Consider the following 22,273-nt stretch of genomic DNA (forward strand, 5'->3'; position numbering starts at 1 on the left):
ATTCATTAATTGTATATCGGCTGATGTTTCCAGACTAGGAAATCATGGTTTCACTAATTTAAAAAATGGAATATGTGAGGGGTGAATAATTTGTGAAGAAGAATTCTAAGATACCTGATTTCTAACAATCTTACATCCACCTAAATTTAAAGGTTCAGAACTCTCTTCCAAATGTCATGGAGACTTTCATTCATATGAATAAATGTTAACTTTTTTTAACATCTTAGCAACACAACAAAAAGAATATAATTAGCATATCATTGGAAGATAACTATGACTTTTGTTAGTTATTAAAATTGATAAGCATGAAGATCACTGTGATTTTATAAACTCCAAGTTTTTCATAAAGTCATCATAATGTTTTTATAAACTCACTTTTTCCAAAAGAAACTCATGTTAAGAGTAAGACTTATTACTGACAGAAAAAAAGCAGTTCTGAGTTGGGGAAGCATATGGTTGCTTCACCCCAAGAGGTCAGAAGGCCTGGTGACGGGGACATGAAGTTGTCCACAGAAGGAAGGCACCTTGCGATGCAAGCTGGAAGATTCCTGAGCAACAGAAACAACACGGACCAGAACCACACATTGCCAAACACTGATTGAAAATGAATTTATTAAGATCCAATTAGTATGTTTTTAATTCAAATAGTCCAGAATATATGCACATGAAAGTCCAAGTTCATTTCTTTCACTTCCAACATAAAATGCTCTGTACTTTGGATAAAGTATGTGCAAACATGTTTCCGCTAACTGGTTCCCCATGTTCTTTCCACCGTGGGCACCTTACAAGTCTGCCCTCTGCTCAAATGCTGACCTCTTCCTTCCTAGACAATGATTCTTCTGGACATCTTTCTCTTAAACGTACTCCCAACTTTCCCATACCTGCTTCATGACTGTGACTTTACTGGTTACTTATAACAAACTGGTGCAATTTTAGTTCATCTGGACAATTCATTAAACAGGTATCACCCATTATGGTGGGAATCTATTAGAGGTGATTCCCAGAGAATACACAGTATCCAGTCACATACTGACACACTCAACCCATTTGCTACACGAGGGTCCCAAGCTACTTAATACGAAGATCCTTTATTCTCTTGGCATGTTTGATTTATTCGCATTGTCTTCACTTCTACATTACAGCCGTGGCGACCAAGAGCTGGAAATCGGTTCCTCAAACAAAATTTGGGATTGCTAGACATGTTAATTAGGGGGTCCTGGTTATTTGTGACAATTGACTGCTTCTAGTCCATCTTGTTATAGAGAAAAAGTCACTCTCAACTAAAGTGACCACTGCATTTCCTTTGTAAAAAGGTAACTTCACTGGCTTTCCTCACATTGCCACCCATGTGGTGCAAAGCAGGAAATCCCTTTTTATAAAAGGTAAGAGCATAAAAAGACATTTCACATTTAAAAAAAAAATCCTTCATGGGAATATGTCCTAAGTAAATCATCAATTATACGGACAAAGTTTTATGTACACAAAATTTTGCAACATTATTTATAATAGCATAAATCAGAAATGACCTAAGTAGTCAACAATGTGGGAATGGTTAAATAAACGGAATTGCATCCATTACATGGAATATTATATAGCCACTAAAATTATGTTTTTGTAAAATTTTTAACGCCATAGGAAAATGTGGCAACTCTGCAGTGGAAAAAAAAAAACGGTTATAAAATCGTTTACGTATGATCCCAATTATATAAAAAGGCATGTGATATACGTAGAGGCATACACGGGGGAAAAGCTGTGGTTACGGTGGTTAACGGTGGTTACTTCTGGGTCACGATATTACCAGTAATTATTTTTTCTGTTTTACACAGTTCTGCATTTTTCAAGTTTTCTACAATGACTATGTATTATTTTATAATACAGAAAAACACAGGCTATTAAAAATTCTTCTGATGTACTGATAATTAGAATGCACTTGGGTATCATAAATATGTGCTTCATCTTCTATGACTTCTTTTAGACTACGTATTCTTTTGGTAATAAACTTACATTCCCTGTTTTAGATGTGTTATAACACTTTGACAAGAAGGTAATATTATGATTAGAACATTGTTTCACAACCTAAATACTGGCTTTGACATCTAGGTTCTTCTATTTCCTAGAAGATTTAAAATCGATACCCTTTTATCTTTTTAAGTAAGGCATACTGCATACATACATTACATGCATGCTCTCTAAAAAATTCTAATTCACAATTTTCCTACATAAGGAAAAAAATGGAGTTACAATAGTTTAACAACAGCCTACAGTCTTATCCATCACAAGCATGCTGATAGGCATAAACATGTTTATGAAATGAAATGTATCCTTTGGAAATAAAAAGAGGGAAGCCTGTATGTAGATGAAGTTGTGGATTCAATTAGTCAGAATTTATTCTGACTTGCACCAAACCACACAAAATCTTTTGAAGTCTAGTTAGTGTAGTCTAAATGGACACCCTGGAGTCTATTATGGATTCCATGGCATGATCTCCACTTTCTACTGTCAAAAGGAACGGGGATCAGGATGAGGGTTGTCACGTAAGCTAATTTTCCACGTATCTCAAGTCTTGTGGGGGTCTAGGAACAAATACTGCCATTGGTTAGTGTTTAAGTACGTGAGTTTATTTTTCCTCTCTCTCTCACACCCCACCTTGCCCTGGCATTTGGGTAGGGGGAGGCCGTTCATCCCTCAATCGATGATGGCTGGCTGCTCATCTTAGTTTCCTTTCTAAACCACAGAGTGGTCATTGCTGTGAACTCCGGCCAAGATGGTGTGGTTGAGGGAGGAAGCCGAGCGGTCCGAGCCTTCTGTGGGGCCACTGGTGTTGTCACTGCGCTGGCAGCAGAGGATCTGTCTGAAGGTGGCGCTCATCTCCTTGTCACGGTAGGAGTAGATGATGGGGTTCATGGCGGAGTTGAACTCAGCAAGCAGAAGGAAAAATTTCTCATAGGCCAGGACATCACACTGTGGACAGCACACATCAAGAAGTAACAAGACCAATCCAGGAGTCCAGCAGATGATAAAGGCACCTACAAGGACAGGGATCAAGAGGATTTTACAATGGAAGAACAAAATATATATATGTGTGTGTGTGTGTATATATATATATATATATATATATATATATATATATATATAATTATGAAGCAAGCAACCGTCATGTGAATTTGATATTGGTTCAACATAAAAATACTAAGATTCGAAGCCACCAGATCATCATCTGAAATGGAATGTTCATTTTCTGTAAAAATAAAAAAAAATTTAGTGAGAAAATAATTTAATAAAATCTCATTGATTCAAACCCTACTGAAATTGAGTATTTATGAGAGAAAGATGATGACTACTTTGAGCAAAACATAGTTTGCTAAGAAATTGAGACACTTGGGGATACACCCCTCAACCCTTACAAAGATAGGGTTTTTAGCAGTACGACGTTGTTTTGGAGCAGAAGGGAAACCTGTGACAAATGTCCTTTAATGTTTGATTAAGGCATAATTTCTGAATTCAGGCTGAATGAACTCAAATCCTTGCTTTGCTATTTAGAAAACTGAGTGAATTTAGGCAATTACTTTCTTACCTCAGTTTTCTAATGTGAAAAATACAAATGATTACATTTACCTCATCAGGTTTATTGTAAGGAGTAAATGGGTGCTGAGAAAATAATCATTAAGTATATTTTATCAGTATCAACAATAATACTGTTATGATCTGCTCAGTATCACGGGCCTATTTGGAAATAGAAATTTCCAACAGGAAGATGGATGTTTATTTTCTATTCAACAATCACTTAAAAGGTGCTTTTCTACAGGCCTTACAAATACTAATTTTATCAGCACTTTAATAGCCATTTGGGAGAGAAACCACTATTCCATCATATAGGTGAAGGAACTAGGAAAATGCTATGTTATATTCCTGCTTCCTGAACTTAAGAAAATTAAATATTTTAAACCAAATTTTATAGTTTAGGTGTTTTACTAATTTAGATCAACTTTCATTTCTTCCCCAACTATTCTGAATTGTTTGGGCTTTTACTCTAAGCGTAAAAAGAATGGAAATTCTTAATTCCAGTTGATTTTGTTCCTGAAATCACTCATTTGACTCCCAGGGAAAGTAGAGGTTGTGAAATAGTACTAAAATCTACCACCGTGGCACTCCAGGATCTGCAGGGGATCCTTGGCCAAGAGGACGTGGGCTAACAGAACCGGTGGGCACCACCCCGTCCCATCATCGCTCACCCCGTATGTGCAATCAGGCCACGCGGGGAACAGACAGGGAACAGGATGACCACTGAAGAATCTTCAGATTTAAATGGCACTGGCCTAAGTGGCTTGGACTGGGGTTGTGGATTTGTACTAGCCTCAAGGATTGAGTTTTGTAAAACATAAACACATGAGATTTAGTATCCAAACAGCCCTGTTTTGAATGTGAGGTTTCTTTTTTGAGCCTATTCAGCAGGGAAATGAAAATAAAGAAGAAAAGTACCCCCATAAAGCTCTTTGTTCTAAAACGCAAATGTGTATTGGTTTTCAACTGCTATTCACTTTGAAGACTGTCCAAGGTGCTTCATTTTCTAATAAATACAATACCTTAGATTCTCCTTAGAGAGAAAAAAAAATATTTCAAATATCAGGAGATAATAGCCAAGGAGCTATTTGAACTTCAAGTAAAAATGTTAATAAAGCATTCATTCCAAGTCCTTGAATTTCCTTGCTTGAAAATCACTCAGAAAGCTAAACATAAAGGGAAATCAAAGGAACTGCCTCTTGGGTTTCAGAAATAATGCATTATTCATTGAGAAGCCAGGAAGGGAATTATTCTCAGGGTGGAAAATGCTTGGATGGAAAATGCATGGTCCCATTATTCCATTTACTTGGAAACTAAAAACACGCAGGCCCTTCATGAATGGGAGAGCATTCTTGCAAGTTTCCTTTCCCTTTCTTTTATCAAAGCTCTAATTGAACTCAAATTCAGAGCTTGATTAGATACCAGCAACATGCAGCTCAACAGATTTATTTTAAATAAAATGATCTTTTTCTCCTCCTGGGCAGAAGAAGGGAACATTCTTATTCCCACAGGACTTTAAGTGACAGAATTCAACTATAGTCATTTGTCGCTTATAGTTTCTTCCAACTTTTAAAATTCAAAAAGAGCAAGATCTTTTTAATAAAAGCCATAGTCTCAGAAACTAGCCCATAGGCCTTACTTTTAGACTGAAGAAAAAAAAAAAAAAAAAGGCAAGGAGACTTGCAAGATTAGAGACAGGAAGTGGGAAACACCATCCTGACACAGGAGCTAATATATGTGGATGCTTCATTGAGGAACTTGGAGTCCTCTCCCTTCTTCACCGAAAGGAACTGTTTTCAGTACTAGGATCACAGGCCCAATCACACAGTCCCAATACTCTGTGTTTGGTTCTTTAAGACTTAAGTAATTCGAGGGACTCATAGTACAGGCCTCAAAAATCAACATCTAAAACCAATCATACCATTTTCCCTTCTTCTCCCTTCCCTCCTCTTTCACAGAGGTGCCAAGGACCATACTGACCAAAAGTGAAGATGGGCCACAGAAGTGGAAAATGGGGGCCTGGAACATTCCAAGGTGATGAGGCTTCTAAACAATAGTGAGTGGGGCGCCTGCCTGGCTCAGTCAGTAGAACATGCTACTCTTGATCTCAGGGTTATGAGTTCGAGCCCCACGTTGAGTGTAGAGATTACTTAAAAATAAAATCTTTAAAAGATAAACAATAGTGAGTGAATATTATGAAATCAAGTTTGCTCCAACTATGAATTTACCCGCAAGCTTCTTTAATGAAAAATTTTTTTAATGTTTATTTTTGAGAGAGAAAACGAACACAAGCAGGGGAGGGGCAGAGAGAGAGAGAGAAAGAGAGAGAGAGAGAGAGAGAGAGACATAGAATCCAAAGCAGGCTCCAGGCTCTGAGCTGTCAGCACAGAGCCCAACATGGGGCTCGAACTCACAAGCTGTGAGATCATGACCTGAGCTGAAGTCGGACGCTTAACTGACTGAGCCACCGAGGTGCCCCTACCCTCAAGCTTTTAAAAACAAAAACTACACCCAGGCCCCTTTAGTAATAAGTAGCCAACCATAATTCAATTGGGTGATGGGACTTGAGATGTGCATTATGGACCCTATTGACACCTAATCTGCAGAGACTCGAGTACATGCCGAGAGCAGGTTAATAAGAGTAAAAAGAACCTCATCTCCACATCAGTAAAGTGGAAAAGTAACAGCTCCTTGCCTACTCCATAGGGAGTGCTGAGGATCACGCTGAGATACAACATGTAAAAGCTCTCTCTACCCTGTACATCTACTGGACTATACTACCTATTGCCAATGTCAGTGGCGTAATAAGTGAAGGCCGGTGTAGCACAGAACCAGAGCAGATTTCCTGCAAGGGCACAATGTGGAAGCACGTTTTGGACTGGAGAAGACCTGGCATTTCAGGAAGCTCTGAGATGATACCACCCTGATTATAAGAGATTCCGAGGACTTGCTGTTGAGTCCAAGGAAGATAAGAAGAAGGAAAAGAGAGGGAACACAGGGAAGCACAGGAGCCCCACATTATTTTGGAGGTTCTCATGGGTCAGCTCAACACCTATACCAAGATGGCACGCTACTGGATGTAGTACTTGATAGGGACAGTGCTTTATGTAGTTTGTATATTTCCAGGACATTTCTGATGGATGTATTCCCACAAGGAATGGTATGCAACAGTAGGGAAATAAAAAGGAATCATAAGTAGTTTATGGTTATTGATTTTAAAGTCAGAAGCAGAAGCGGCAGAAGATAAGATGGCCAAGGTCATGAAGGCCTTGCATACCTGGCTAAGACATTTGAAATTTCTCCAGCACAGCACTGGTTCTCAGGCCTTGCCACATATTACAATAAACCCACAGAGCTTGTAAGAAAGATTGATTTTCTCTTACACTTCCCTCTGTGAGATTCTAATGTCATTAGCCTCACTGGTCTGTGTCTCACTGAACATGGAATGCTCTAATACAGTGGAAGGAAGAAAATAATGGATAGAAATAAAGACAAAAACATCAGATGTTTCCAAATTCCAGAGAACTACAGAAAGCCTGAATTAGAGCAGTGGCAATATTGGCAATATTAGGAAACTAATTAGGACTGCATGAAATGGGGAAGATGGAAAGAGTCTAGATGTGCCTCTAGATTTTCCACGGTGGGGGTTGGAGGGGGTGGTGAAGGAAGAAAGTCGCTACCTTTCATTGAAGGAGGAAACACAGGAGAAAGGGTTGGTTGGTGTTTTCTGAGGGGAGAGGAGGCAAACAGAGATAATGCCCTCGAGTTTGCTGATCTTAATTTTGAGGGACCTGCAAGACTTCAGCTGCAGACGCCTTAAAGACAGGATAGGCTCATGGCAATTTGAGTCCTGGGCAACTGTCTCTCAGTGTGCTGAACAAGAGTGGCTACATTCTGCACAACCTGCCATGTTACATGTAACAGGGGGAGACAGATATTCAAAAAATATCCATGGGTTAGAATGAATAGTGGAAGTTGCTCTTCTTAGAGCAAGCTTCATTCCCGTCTTACGCATCTGTCAAATCAATCTGTGAGGCCCCGATGCCCACAAAGATGGAAGGAGAGGTGCTGGAATGTAGACGTAAAAAGCAGGGAGGAAGGAGGCTGTTTTGGAACAACAGGTCACAGCTGCAGAATGAGATCGTATTACCACACCTTCCCTCAAATCTACACAACCCCATCAGCGGAATAATGCTTACCATCTGGTCTCACAATTAGAGTCTTTTTTCTAGAGTGACTTTTCCCTAATCAGTTGAACTCTGCTTACATATGGAACATAACCAAGCTTTAACCAAAGTTAAAGAGAGAAAGTCCTTGACAGAGAAGACCGCTAGGGAGAGCACCCTTTGATGAAGAAAAACCAGAAAACATTTCCAGTCTGGCTGGCAAATTTGTGTTTTTACCAAACAAACAAACAAACAAAACAACAAAACAGGCAAAAGAAAACAAAAACAAAAATACACACCCAGACAACCCACAGATCCAAGACAAGTCAAGGTAACGCAATTCCACACCAGTGCTGTGTTCAAGTCAACCTCTCCTTTGGCCCTGCATTTCTTGTTTCTCAAAGGATCTACGAGATAGTCCGATCTCAGAGGCCTGTGGTAGAGGCTGAGGGGGCATATAGGTGTTCAAAAACATACACTACCTCCACGGCCACTAAATTGGAATTTCCTCAGAGAAGGAGCAGCTTGGTATCCCAGAATTCAGTCCAATTTTTGTAGCTATATTATGATTTCTGCTACTAAGGTGCACAGAAATGACTCAGCCAGCGAGGAAACCCTTCGAAATTACATACCTTAAAAGAGGCTGTGTTAGATAACACAGGTGAAAGGCTTATGCCTAGGTCTAGCAGTTGAGGGATCACTGCAATGAAGACGTAAATGGCTTTTTGAAATTAAAGTTTTTCTCTAAAAGAGCAACCTAGATTATTTATAAAATCCATTTCCTAGAACACTGAGAAGATAAAATCAAGGCAATTCCACTTCTTCATGGTCATAGTAAACGCTTCGTACGTTTATAGTTGCATGATCTCATTCATTGTGCGACGGACTCTAACGTCTCCTTCACCCCTGAGGGCAACATTTATCCTTTAAAATTTTTAAATATTTATTTTTGAAAGAGAGAAACAGAGCACAAGTGGAGGAGGGGCAGAGTGAGAGGGAGACACAGAATCCGAAGCAGGCTCCGGGCTCTGAGCTGTCAGCACCGAGGCCGACGTGGGGCTCGAACTCATGAACCGCAAGATCATGACCTGAGCCGAAGTCGGGCACTTAACAGACTGAATCGCCCACGCGCCCCGACGTTTATCCTTCAAAGAAGGACATTAACAACATACACATCTCGGGGTGCCTGGCTGGCTCAGTCGGTGAAGCGTGCGGTTCTTGATCTCGGGGTTGTGAGTTTGAGCCCCACGCTCGGTGTAGAGGTTACATAAAAATAAAATCTTAAAAATAAACAAAAAACATAGGATCTCAAGGCAGAACAGAATACTTGTTCAGTTCTCTTTTGAATATTCCTGGATGAAAGTTTTAGCTAATCCTGTCTTTTAGCAACACAATGTTGGCTTTCCCACACAAAGGAGAATGCCAACACTGCTCTGCTTCTGGCATGTTATACTCTCCTTCACGTTAAACACTGAGTATCACACACACCCCTGCTCCATACCCTACAACAGACTCTAAATCTCATCTGCAACTGTACATTGGAAAGCACGTGCCGAAGCGGCTAGCATGCCAGCGTCATCTCTCATAGAACATCTGTGCTTGAGAACAGCCAGTAGAAACCACTTCTCCATGGCCACAGCCCTAGCCAAGTAAGCAATACCTTTTATCTGCCTATTGCAACAGGATCCTAACCAATTCCTCTTCCTCCATGCTTCTTCCCTAAAGCTTGCACAGAATAGCCAGAATGATCTTTCATACGCATAAATCAATTCATATTACATCACTTTCCTGCTTAAAATCCTACAAAGGCTTTCTACTTGAAATCCTTACTGGGATTTGCCCCATATGACTGGCCTGTCAATCTCTTCAACCTCATCTTTTTCCGCTCATCACTCATTCACTAGATTCTAATCACGTGCGCCAAGGTCATTTCTGTCTCAGGACCTTTGCATTTATAGTCCTATTACCTAGGAATACTCCTTCTGTAGACCTTCCCATCTGCTTACTCACAATTAAATATCACTTCCTCAAAAGCCATCCTTGGTTATCCTACCTAATGTTGCACACTCTCCTCACTACACTCTCCCGTTTTATCGTCTTCATATCTCATGACTATACCCAAAACTATCTCACTGGTTTAACATGTTTATTTTCTATCTTCCTTCAATGAGAATGTAAGCTTTGTGAAAGAAGTAAATGTGGTCTCTTTCATGTCTGTATCTCCAGCATCTAGAACAGTAGCTGGCATACAGCGGGCATTCAATATATCTGTCACGTATCAGTCACAGGTAACTGCCCAATAGACATATCCAAAACAAGGATAGCACCCTTTGAATGGGTGCTACAAGGCACTCAGAGGGCATGAGGTGGATCGTATATGCAAAAGTCTCACCATATCTGCATTTGTTACTGGAGCATAAATAAATCTATTGCTAACAATCTGGATGGGTATCAGATTATCTACAGAATCTCCTGAGTTCTGGAAAACCATGTTGGGTCAGTAATGAAGGGAGACATGGCATTACCCAAGTTCCTGCTACAGGAATGGTTCAATAGGATGATGCTGCTTCATCAGATCCTGGATTCTGCAATAGCTACCTAGAAAAAATCACTTATTGACCCAACACACCTTTGTGTTAATCCCTCAGGATCCAAAGTTCCATGCAGGGGAATTTGGCCATGATTAGGCCTCATACCCATGCCCTAGTTATCAGGGAGTATCGAAAGAATATATCCTACCCTTTGGCATATACTGTCTTACCTTTTTTTAGAATATAAAGTATACTTCTAAGCACTTATCACCATAATCAGTGTCCAGGCATAATATTAAATGTGAATATTCACAAGTCTTTTTCAAGTGTCATACCTGCCTTTTTTATAGGCACTCAAATTGGTGTACTGTTTTCATATATTGATGTCCCCATAATTTGTAATAGCTTACTTAACTCAAGGAAGACTCATAATTTATGAGAGGATAAGGATAATTCTCATTAATCTAATTTTTCTTCCTAGCATATCAGCTGTTTTCCTTTCAGTAACTGAGGTCTAAATAATGGTATAAAGCTAAGTCCTTGAATTATCTTTATTCTTATAGAAAGTTTGGAAAATGCATACAAGTATAAATAGGAAATTTTAAAAATTAGAGTCCTGCAGTCTAGAGATACTTTAGTATATGATTTTGCACTTTTGAAATGTTGCTTTGAATTCTAAATGTGTGCCTTTTTTCTGATTGCATATGAAATTAATGTTGAATGTTTATTAGTGATGGGGAAGGGTAGGGAAGTAGATTTTTTATCTCTAGGAACATTATTTTGTTATCCAATTGGTGTTTTATGTAGTAATGTATCCTAATTTGTTCAATACAACATCCTCTTGAATCTGTGAGAATATTAACTGTAATTTATTTGAGGCTGTTTTGTGTTTCCTAGAGTACTTCTGTTTCAATGTTAGATGCTATAATACTCACAAATCCACTGCAGGGACACCATGCTTCAGGGAATGTGTGTTCATTATGCAGGAGACTTTCCAGAATAGGGGACCCCCTGGGAAATGAATTGCCATCAAAGCCAGCATTTTCCTATACTTACAATATCCAGTGATGCCATCTAATGGGTGGGCGAAAAGTTCCATTAGACAATCACATAGAGAGAAGTAGACTCCTCTGAAAGTTCTTATCTATGAATGGGGAAAACGAAGTTGCAATAATGCTCAAATAATACAGAAACAGCATGGCCATGTTTCAGCTCCAAATTCGAAAAAAATCAAGAGACAGCTACCAAACAAAGACGCGCTAAGTTGTATGTCCTTACACATCCTCGGCCATACTTTCAGCTGTAGCTAACATTCTCCTAGAGAAATATATGACCGCTAAGGACTCTATAAGCATATGAAACAGGAAATGCTTGACTTTACGTTCGACAAAACCATTACATATTAAACTATGTTAAAATGGGTCACCATCTCACCCCTTCCTCCCTAAACAGGTTGTGTGATTTCTACCCAGCTCTGTCTTGGTGTGAAATAGCTGAGGGGAAGACTGGCTCACCAGAGCATTACCACCCACCAATAACCATAAAACAGTGCTCCTCCCAATGCCTACCAAAAGATTTTCTTGCAAGTCCTTACTGTTTTCAAATGACAGTTTCTACACTTATAAAAATAAATACAATTTTTATATATGCACACACACACTGTACGAGTGTATACATAACACATATCTGTATGTGCACGGATATTCATACATACATTGAGGACAGTCATCACATTGTAGCGTCTTTAAAAAAACAATGAGATTTATTTTCTTTCACATGTAGTAGACTCTGAGACCCAACCAAAAAGGCTGCCACTTAACATATTCTTCACATAGAAAATAATTCGCCATTCTCAGAATGGTGAAATCTGTTTTGCCTTCTAAACCTAGTGATTGCAATTTTCTTAAAAAGTAAATTTCACCTCTTATTTTAACAATGATAAATCTTCTATCTCACTGAAAATCAGTGTTGTCAACTCCAGACCAACGTCAACTAACTCAGAAAGTGATACTAAACATATTGCATGACTGTGGTCCAGCTGTTACCAAGGTGATTTGAATAATATTTATTCCTTTAAAAAGATAAATAAAATCCACCCCCCAGAATCTTTCCCTAGCAAAAGTTCAACATAAACAAGGAATTTATAATTAGTTTTGCAACACAAACAAGGAATTTATCACTGGCTTTGCAACATATTTAGTTTTTCAGCTATGAATTAAGATTCTCCCCAAATGACATTAAGTCTGAAAAATGAGTACTAAAATCTGGTTGAAAATATTCACAGAACGTAGCTGATGACAGAATCCTATGGATTTTATTCTTTACAGTTCATGAACTACTTGCACGGATCAGCAAGAGACCAACTTCAAGGACAAAGAAATGTAAAGAAAATTTCATTTCTAATTCATTTTCTATTAACAAAATGGGGAAAAATTTAACCCAAAAGCAAATTCAGAAAATTCTGTGAAATATTCTTCCAACCTAAAAATTATTAGTTTTTTTTTTAAAACATGCCTACGCATGTATATATCCAAATGACATGAAAAGAGGAACAGCAGAAATGGTAAATATAAATCATTCTTTTCAATATCGGCTATGCCTCCTACGGTTGCTAAATGTCTTGGATTGATATTTACAAAGCACAGATTCTTGGCAGAATAGGAGGGATGTACAGACTGTTCTGCTAGAATATGATAGCTGTGTGCCTAAGATATCTCTCATTATCAAAACCTTTTAAGTTAAAAAAAAAAAAGTATACAAGCAATCATTCCATTGGGAAGTGAGTATTTAGGCTAAAGAATTCCAGATTGAAAATCATAAACAAATTTTTCTATATGAATCTCAATTATGTAACTACAAGTTCAGAGTAAAATATTGGTTGCTCAAACCTAAGATTAAAAATTACAAAGCAAATTCAGACATAAATCCTGAACAAAAGTCTATCAGTTGTACAGCCTTCAAAATAAACTGCAACAATATCACTTCTAGGAATTTATCCTATAAATACAGTTACACACAATTGCACATGTGCAAGGAATTCTTTGCATTATTTTATTTCAATTCCAGCATGGTTAACATACAGTGTCATATTATTAGTTTCAGGCGTACAATAGAGTACACTTGATCTTAGCCGAAGGCCAAGAAGTGATTAGGTGTACAATATAGTAATTCAGTAATTCTATATATTACTGAGTGTTCATCATGGTGAGTATATGCTTAAGCCCCAGCACATATTTCACCCAACCCCCCACCCACCTCCTTTCCGGTAACGATCAGTTTGTTTTCTAGAGTTAAGACTCTGTTTCTTGGTTTGTCTTTGTTGTTTCCTTTGTTCATTTGTTTTATTTCTTAACTTCTACATGTGACTGAAATCATATGGTATTTGTCTTTCTCTGACGGACTTATTTCACTTAGCATTATACTCTCTAGATCCCATCTGTGTTGTTACAAATGACAAGATTTCATTCTTTTTTTAATGTTTACTTATTTTTGAGAGAGAGACAGAGACAGAGTGTGAGTGGGGAAGGGGCAGAGAGAGAGGGAGACACAGAATCTGAAGCAGGCTCCAGGCTCTGAGCTGTCAGCACAGAGCCTGATGCAGGGCTCCAACTGACGGACCGCAAGATCATGACCTGAGCCGAAGTCGGACGCTTAACCAACTGAGCCACCCAGGCGCCCCTCATTCTCTTTTATGGCTGAATAATATTCCATTGTATATACACACACACAACATTTTCTTTATCCATTCATCAACTGATGGTCACTTGGGCTGCTTCCATAATTTGGCTATTGTAAATAATGCTGCAATAACCATATGGGTGCATATGTCTTTTCAAATTAGTGTTTTCCTACTCTTTGGGTAAATACCCAGTAGTGGAATTACTGGATTATATGATAGTCGTATTTTTACTTTTTTTGAGGAGCCTCCATACAACTTTCCACATTGGCTATGCCAGTTTGCATTTCTACCAACAGTGCACAGGAGTTTCTTTTTCTTCACATCTCTGCCAACACTTGTTTCTCAGTATTGTTTATTTTTAAAAGTAAGAAAGAGTCTAGGTAGAGAATAGAGAAGTAAATAGTCTAGGTAGAGAATGGTCACTGGTAGAAAAGCAAAATAAATTACATTGTATTCATAAAGTGGAATCCTATTCAACTTCTTACATTTCTTCAGATATTCTATCCTGACAGATACCAAATGATCGCCAAGATACACTGCAAAAAAGATCTAGAAAAATATGTACAATATGCTACTATGCTTTAACTACAGCAACCAAAACGGCATGGGCAAACACACAGATGTCTATAATAAGCCCCAATTGAAGCTATCAATAAATTTAAAAAATGTTTAGAACATGAAATTATAAAAATGATACTTAAATGTTTTATTTGAACTTAAAATACCAATTTGTATTAAGTTGCCAATCCTTTAATACAGAGCCAAGACTTTATATTTGAATTGGGTCTGCTAATTGGAGCTCGGCATCATCTTCCATGCAAAGCCACACCAATAAAGTATCACATGTTACTTCCAAATTGGCTCCTTCAGAGTGGAGTCAGAACTTTAAAATTCTGGTAAAGCAGTTTGAGTACAAAAATCTTGCAGATTTTTTATGGTTTTCTTCAAACTTAGTTGTTCTCATCAGCACATCTAAAGCAATTTCTTTTTGCAACTTGCTTTAAGTATTAACAAAATATCCACCTTAGTTTTCCCAGAAACATATTCTTGTTCTCATTTTTAAATATCAATACTGTAATATTTAATTAATTATACAACATAAACGGTTTGGGGAGCAAAAATAAATCGATTCTTGGTAACTGTCAGGAGCTGAATTACTTGGCTTTAAGGCTATAGTCTACTAACTTCCTTTTTTATCCGTCTAAATATATATGTGTACTATGTACTATGTGTTAGGTACTATTCTAGGTACTGAGGATACCACAGCGAATCAAAAAGGAAAACAAATCTCTTCTCTCTTTGACCTTAGGTTCTAGAAGGGATTGAAAGACAACAAAATGACTTAAATCTCTTGTAGAGGGGGACAGCATTTGGGGACTGGGAGAGCAAGTGTGGAAGCAAGGAGAGCAGTCAGAGGCACATGCAGAAGTCCAGAAAAGAGATAATGATGGCTTTCAACAAGGGGAGGTGATCACAGATATGTGTTGATAGTAAAGCTTATCTAATTTGCTAATAGAAGAGATGTTGGAGACAGAGAGAGGCAGAGGGACAAGTCAGGAAGCCTGCAAGCAACTAAAATAAAGGAGTTAGTGCCGAGGAGTTCACCGATGAGAGTTCAGTGGGTCTTGAGAATGGAAGCATGACTGGAGTAGATTCAAGAGTGAACAGGAGAAGTTGGATACTGCAAGGATAGACATTGCTTTTAGGCAGTTTTGCTCTGGATAGGAGAAAAGTGACTATTGGCATTTAATTGTTACGTTTTACCAAGTTTTGTTAACAATCATGTTGGTGAAGAGAAAGTTAACAGGTCCACACTATGCATGTATACATAGGTGCATACCCACCCCCACATATATATGCTCATGTACGTACAGAGCACTTTTAAATAAATTTTTTAATGTTTTATTTTTGACAGAGAGACAGAGCATGAGCGGGGGAGGGGCAGAGAGAGAGGGAGACACAGAATCCGAAGCAGGCTCCAGGCTCTGAGCTGTCGGCACAGAGCCCGATGCAGGACTCAAACCCACAAAGCGTGTGATCATGACCTGGGGCATGAGTCAGACACTCAACTGACTGAGCCACCCAGGTGCCCCTGTACAGAGCACTTTTAGAATGCTACACCAAAAACTGTCAATTATATGTAAACTGTATGCTTTAAATATGTACAGTTTGTTACTGCTAATTATACTTCAATAAAGGAGAAAGGGGAGAAAGATGGGTGGGAGGGGAGAAAGTGATTGAGACTAAGAAAGAGACTGACCAAGACTAGCACGGACCATCTTTAGTTTCTTCTTCCCATCTCTTGGTAGGAAGCATAGTCAGGCCCACTCAAAACCATGCAGCAGTAACCTTAGTGGTGCAGACTTCGTGCTGGGGAGGCCCACGGTTGAGGGTCTGTGGGTACTGTCTGTGGGTCGGCGGCTGAGTCTTTTGATCCAGGAATGCGATGGTAGCAAGCCCTTCTGACTTCAGAACTAAAGCTCTTAAATGTTAAATATGACATTCTTATCTTGAAAAGAATAGCCAGCAGTTTGGGGAAGATTTAAAATCCTACTAACGACGGGATGAGTAATAAATAAATGGACACATCCATACGCTGTTGACAAAAAAGTCATTTGACAGTCTCTCTGAAGGGCAATATGGTTACATTTCTAAGCTTAACAATCTTCTATCTATCGGCCCTGCTCCATGTAGGTATTTATCCACACAGGAAGATATGTGAAATATACATCTGTAAACTTCTACCACCCACCATTCATTATAAGATGGCGACAGGTATTTACACACATATATTCTCTCCACACACTACACCAAGTCTAGAAAGATACACATCACACTGTTAGCAGTAGTGAAGCTCGAAGGCTCATGGTAGTGGTGTATAGACTTTACATTTTATTGCAATTAATTTTTTAAAATTTTTGTATTTTTTGTATTTTTGTAACTTTCAGGGTTTTTCTTTTTAATAAAGAGCATATTTAATAGTTAAGGAAACAGGTGGCAATATGCAGGCATTTTTCCCGCGGGCACTCAACAAGCTAGCTGTGGGGAGGAAGACAGACTGAGGTTTCCTAGGGATAAAATGTTTTTCAATCTCCCAGACTGTGTGATTTGGAAGATGATAAGGGTCTTAATATTCACACTTCAGTAGACAAAAGAGATAGGCCTGAGGTCACACACACTGTTTCTTTCCTTGACTACCGGCAAGACATCCAACAGTTCCTTCAATTTTGCTGAGCCTTAATTTCCTTCTTTGTCAAATGCGGAAACCATTTTCAGCACTGCTGTGAGGACTGAAGGAGACCCCCCCCCCCCCCCCGTGGGTTAACGGGCCACCTGACAGGCTCCCTTCGTTCTTTTCCTCTTTCCTCTTCCTTCAGAAAAACCCATGGAATAAATCTACAAGAAATACAGATATGTGGAGTGAACTATTATTGGTTCTCCAGGCCTAAAGGTCACTCTAGCCACAGAGTGACCACTAGAATGTCCTCTTCCTGTTTAAGAAACTTCTGAGAGCATTCATCAGGATTTCTTGATGAGCTCTCAAATTTCAGGGTCGGCCCTCTTTCTACTTTAAGTTGGAAAAGGATTCGAGCTAAGAGACAAATTAGTAACAAGTTTAAATGATCCTTGCTTTTACTGTGCTTCAGACAGAGGAGAACAGTCGCTAAACAGTAATGGGCTCCCTCGGCCTGCTATGCCCTTCCAGTGTTGTAGAAAGAGCCTGGGAACACAGTAAAAAAAAAAAAAAAAGTGACAAAAGTGACTCTGAGCATGCTCAGAGCTGTGATGCAGGGGCAGCTGCCCACAGCCCAGCCAGAGCCAGGGGAGTTTCTGGGCAGACGCTGGGGCCCGGCTACTTTGTAATGTAGGCCCACAGTCAGGAAAGGCAGGACTAAGACCCCCCCCCCCCCCCCCCCCCCCTCCCCAGTCGAGGCCTAAGGCAGAGGCCAGATTCCTAGTTGGGGAACTGGATGAAATGGACTTGTTTTTTAATGACAGGGTCTGGCCCAGCTGAGCTGTTTGAGGAAAACAGATAAGGCAGGGAGGGAACTTCTTTAGGGAGTAGACACAGGCCTCAGCTTTCTGTTTTTCACAGGTTACAGTTTAGGAGGGGATGGTGGGGATTCATCAGGCAATATAAGCGATGAGTGTGCGGTGCTCAGCACTGGAGGGGCTCCAGCCTCTGTGGGACTGGACCCCACCCTCCTGAAACAGTTGGGCTGCTGGGAGAGGGCCAGGGCTGAGAGAATTCCCATCGCAGCCTAGTCTTGGCTACAGGGGGAGAAAAAACAGATTAAAAAATAATTTTCCTAAAAAATAGAGCAGCAACAGCAAGGAAGCAAATGTAGCCCAGAGGGGCTCCACTTTTGCTTCGTTAGGAAGGGGATCCTTGAACCACCTGGACATCTCTCTTGCTCTTCTCACCAGTTACCCATCACTTCATAGACCTTTCTTAATCAAAGATCTTAATCAGATCAGGCTCACAGGGAGAATAATGTTGGGGAAGATACAAGCTGTGGCAATTCATTGGCCTACCTTTAGCTCCAAAGGGTTAGTGAAATGTCTGCTTCCATTTACACTGGAGACAGAACTGGGCTTTCTCAATTTAATCCAGGGACAGGATGCTACTGAAGACCCTCAAGTCTAATTTGTAATCTGTCTTGTTACCACTTGAGATTTTAAAACTCTGCTGATACTCTCTAGGGTTCTCATTTTTCATGAATATTACCCATCATTTCCTGTTAAATAACCTTTATTTTTCAGACACTTGCTGCATCTTCCAGTCTTTTGTAGTCTTTTTATCTTAACCATGTAAAGTGTTGAGGTGCAATTACATCCTTTAAATGCATTTTTACGTAGTATCTCTTATAACGCCTGGTTGCACTTATCAGGGCAACCCATGCGTGGAACATTTAAAGGCATCTCGTAAAAGTGAAATTTAGTTTTGTGGTTTGCGTGTATCTGATTTTTAAAAAATTCCCCATCGTGTTCTGAGGTACGATGTGGAAAGTAGCCTTACATTTAAGTAGGTAAGAAAAAGAAAGCAAAGGACCGGCAAGAATTGCACAGTAGGATGGAATACTATAGGACCAGAAAGTTCCATAAGATGAAATTATTATTATTATAATAGTAAAATAAGAGTGAGGCTGGGAGTTTGAAGACTTCTAGAGTCAAGTACTATAAGCACATTTAACAAATACATAATACATTGAAACATGGCTTAAAAGTTGGGGGTTGGGTTCAGTAAGCTGTATATGAAGATGCCACTTTTTAATCAAGCAGAAACATTTTTTCCTGCATCCTGTCCTCTTATCCTTCAACACCCTTAGTATACTTGCAAAGCTCAGATGGACTGGAATTGCAAACAGATCACACAGGGAGAAAACTCTACATTCACGTCATTTGAGAATGTAATGTCACTTAGCTTTCTTGTGCATGTTTTAGGCACCTTCAATTGAGAGCACCTCCGCTGCACTTTCTTCAAAGAGTTGAGGTAGAACAAAAAAGACAACTGGAGAATTAATTCTAGAAAGATAGAAACTTGAGGGTCTGTGGAAAGAAAAAGAAACTGGGTATTCACTAAAATTAGCTACATTTTTTTTTTTTTAACGAAGCAGATAGCCACACTACGCTTACCAGTGATTGTTGTTTCTATACAACTTATTGTTGAATTTGAAAACTTTGGGATTATTTCATAAAGATTACATAAAATCCTCAATCACAGAATTTTTGAAGGAAGGATGGGGGAAACAAGGAGTTCAAGAAATCCTACTAATTAGACTTGCAGTCTTGTTCAAGTCACTTCTCACTGGCCTCCAGACATATTTCAGGAGCTGAACAGACTGGTGGTTCTTAATCATTTCTGTGACATCAACCCCTCAGGAGTCCAAGGAAAACCATAGCCCTATCCTCAGAGGCAATATGTCCTAAAACAACATTTTACTTATAATTCTCAGCAATCCATACCCAAACTTCTGGACTGAATAATTCTTTCCAGTGCTGGTTATGCTTTCAGGAATTTAACAAAATGTTTAATTTTGTCTAGTAGTTGTGGAATTGCAGAATGGTGACCTCAGAGAATTAATATAATTTGACACTTATTCCTCCACATGGGGAGTAAAAATTCTTTCTTGTAGGTTGATACGTGCAAAAAAACCCAGGGGTTTAGGGGCACCTGGGTGGCTCAGTTAAGCGTCTGACTTTGCCTGGGATCATGATCTTACAATTCATGAGTTCAAACCCTACATCAGGCTCACTGCTGTCAGCGCAGATGATCCTTCAGATCCTCTGTCCCCTCTCTCTACCCCTCCCCTTTGTGCGTGTGTGGGCTCTCACTCTCACTCTCTCAGAAATTAAAAAAAACATAGGTTTAAATCTCACTTCAGTGCTAGTATTGTAGTGAGGGCTTCCTCCTCTCCCCCTCTTTACTCACTGCTTCCCTCGTCCTGCCCCTCCACAGAAACAGTCCACGAGAGAGGCAGTATGAGGCTATAAAAATAACACTACATTTAAAATGAAGACAGCTGGATTTAAAATGTTTTAAAAATTACAAGGCACTTGGGGCACCTGGGTGGCTCAGTCAGTTGAGCGACCGACTTCAGCTCAGGTCATGATCTCATGGTTCATGAGTTCAAGCCCCACATCAGGCTCTGTGCTGACAGCTCAGAGCCTGGAACCTGCTTCGAATTCTGTGTCTCCCTGCCCTCCTTTGTCCTCTCTCTCCACCCCTCCCCCACTCACTCTTTCTCTCTCTCTCTCAAAAATAAAGTTTAAAAAATTTTTTAAAAAATTACGAGGCACCCAAGGATCATCTGGTTTACGGCAGACATTTCTGAGATAAAGATAATGAAGTCTAGAAGAAAGGTCTTCAACCTTGCCTTTTCCATCCTTTGCCCCACTCTTACTTCTCTGAGCCTCGGTTTCCTTACTTGCAAAAGGAAGAAGGTCATTTACAGCCTGAAGAGTTTTCCATTAAACTGGAAGTTTAATGTCCCCCCTTTTCTATAGAAGTTAATTCTTATTTATGCTATTAGCTACAATACTCAAAATCACGCCTTTCATGTAGTGTATGTCTCCTCACCTCCAAAACAATCTATGAATGTTTTCATTGTATAAGTGCAAAGAAAGAACAATTCCTTGTAGTTTTAGCTGTCATATAAAGTAACAGATTTTGATCTATACCAAAAAACCTGATAACCCTCAGATGACTCAGATGAACATTAGGCAATTTTTTAAAATGCAATAAGCCTTATTCCATCAGAACAAATGATGATTCTGAAGATGTTTGCAATTAATATTAAGAATGGAAAGGTCTGGTACATTTTGTTACAGAGAAAAATCTAAATATAGCATACTTAGGCTGCATTTTCTTCTTCACATCATAACATCAGTAGTAACCTTAAACTCACTATGAAATTTCCAGGTATTTGTAAAGGTTATGTATTTTTTCATAGTTGAAACTCTAGGAAATGCCCAAATTAAATTATAAAGTAAAAGATGAAAACATCCATTCTTTTGGTTAAAAGGAAAACAACCTACACTAAGACTGTTCAGAAGTTAGTTCAACAAAATTCAATCCAGAAACAATAATACCAAGCAGCTATTTTTTTTTAAAGTAGGCTGCACGCCCAGCGCGGAGCCCAACATGGGGCTTGAACCCACGACCCTAACATCAAGACCTGAGCTGAGATCAAGAGTCGGATGCTTAATGACTGAGCCACCCAGGCACCCCCCAAGCAGCTATTTTGTGCAAGACGATGTGTTAAGTATCTTTGGGGGTGGAATGTAGAGATGAGATAAGACCAAGTTCTGGCTGAAAGAGCCTAGAAGCTGAGGTTGGAAAGAAAGGCGTTTACATGGACTAAAAGGTAAACAGTACAGGGGGGACCAACAGAGGAGGGAAGAAAGGAAACAAGAAGGCAAGAGAAAGTCACGGAGGCCAGTGTTTTTCAGACTTAAATGTGCATAGGAATCTTATGAAAATACAGACTCTAGTTTAATCGGTCTGGGGTGAAACCTGGGAGTCTGCTCTTCTAACAAGCTCCCAGGTCATGCTGCTTTTATTTGTCCATACGTAACTCTTTGGGTAGCAAGGGTCTAGAAGATCTTTATGCCCAATAGAACTTTCCATGGTGATAGAAATGTTCTATATCAGAGCTATCTAATATGGTACCCACTGAAATATGGCAAGTGTGACTGAGAAACTATTTAAAAGTTATTTAATTGTAATGCACTTAAATAGCCACATGTCTAATATCCACCCAACTGGACAGGCAGGTCTAGACTAGGCAGTTAATTCAGAGCAAGCTGCACAGGGGACCTCAACTTCCTGCATG

General features: G+C 39.4%; 1 protein-coding gene across 35 annotated transcripts in view; it reads right to left on the reverse strand.

Moving 5' to 3' along the window:
* Positions 1-595: 595 nt before the first annotated feature.
* The window catches only part of LPAR1 (lysophosphatidic acid receptor 1), a 352,881-nt gene continuing 331,203 nt past the window's right edge, over positions 596-22,273 (reverse strand). For all 35 annotated transcript variants that reach the window (XM_049636698.1, XM_049636707.1, XM_049636689.1 and 32 more), the window contains one exon: positions 596-3,026. In XM_049636698.1, the coding sequence (XP_049492655.1) occupies positions 2,725-3,026 (302 nt within the window). In that variant the 3' untranslated portion in view covers positions 596-2,724. The remainder of the gene's footprint in view (positions 3,027-22,273) is intronic.

Source organism: Panthera uncia, chromosome D4, assembly GCF_023721935.1.
Source record: "Panthera uncia isolate 11264 chromosome D4, Puncia_PCG_1.0, whole genome shotgun sequence".
NCBI lineage: Eukaryota > Metazoa > Chordata > Mammalia > Carnivora > Felidae > Panthera > Panthera uncia.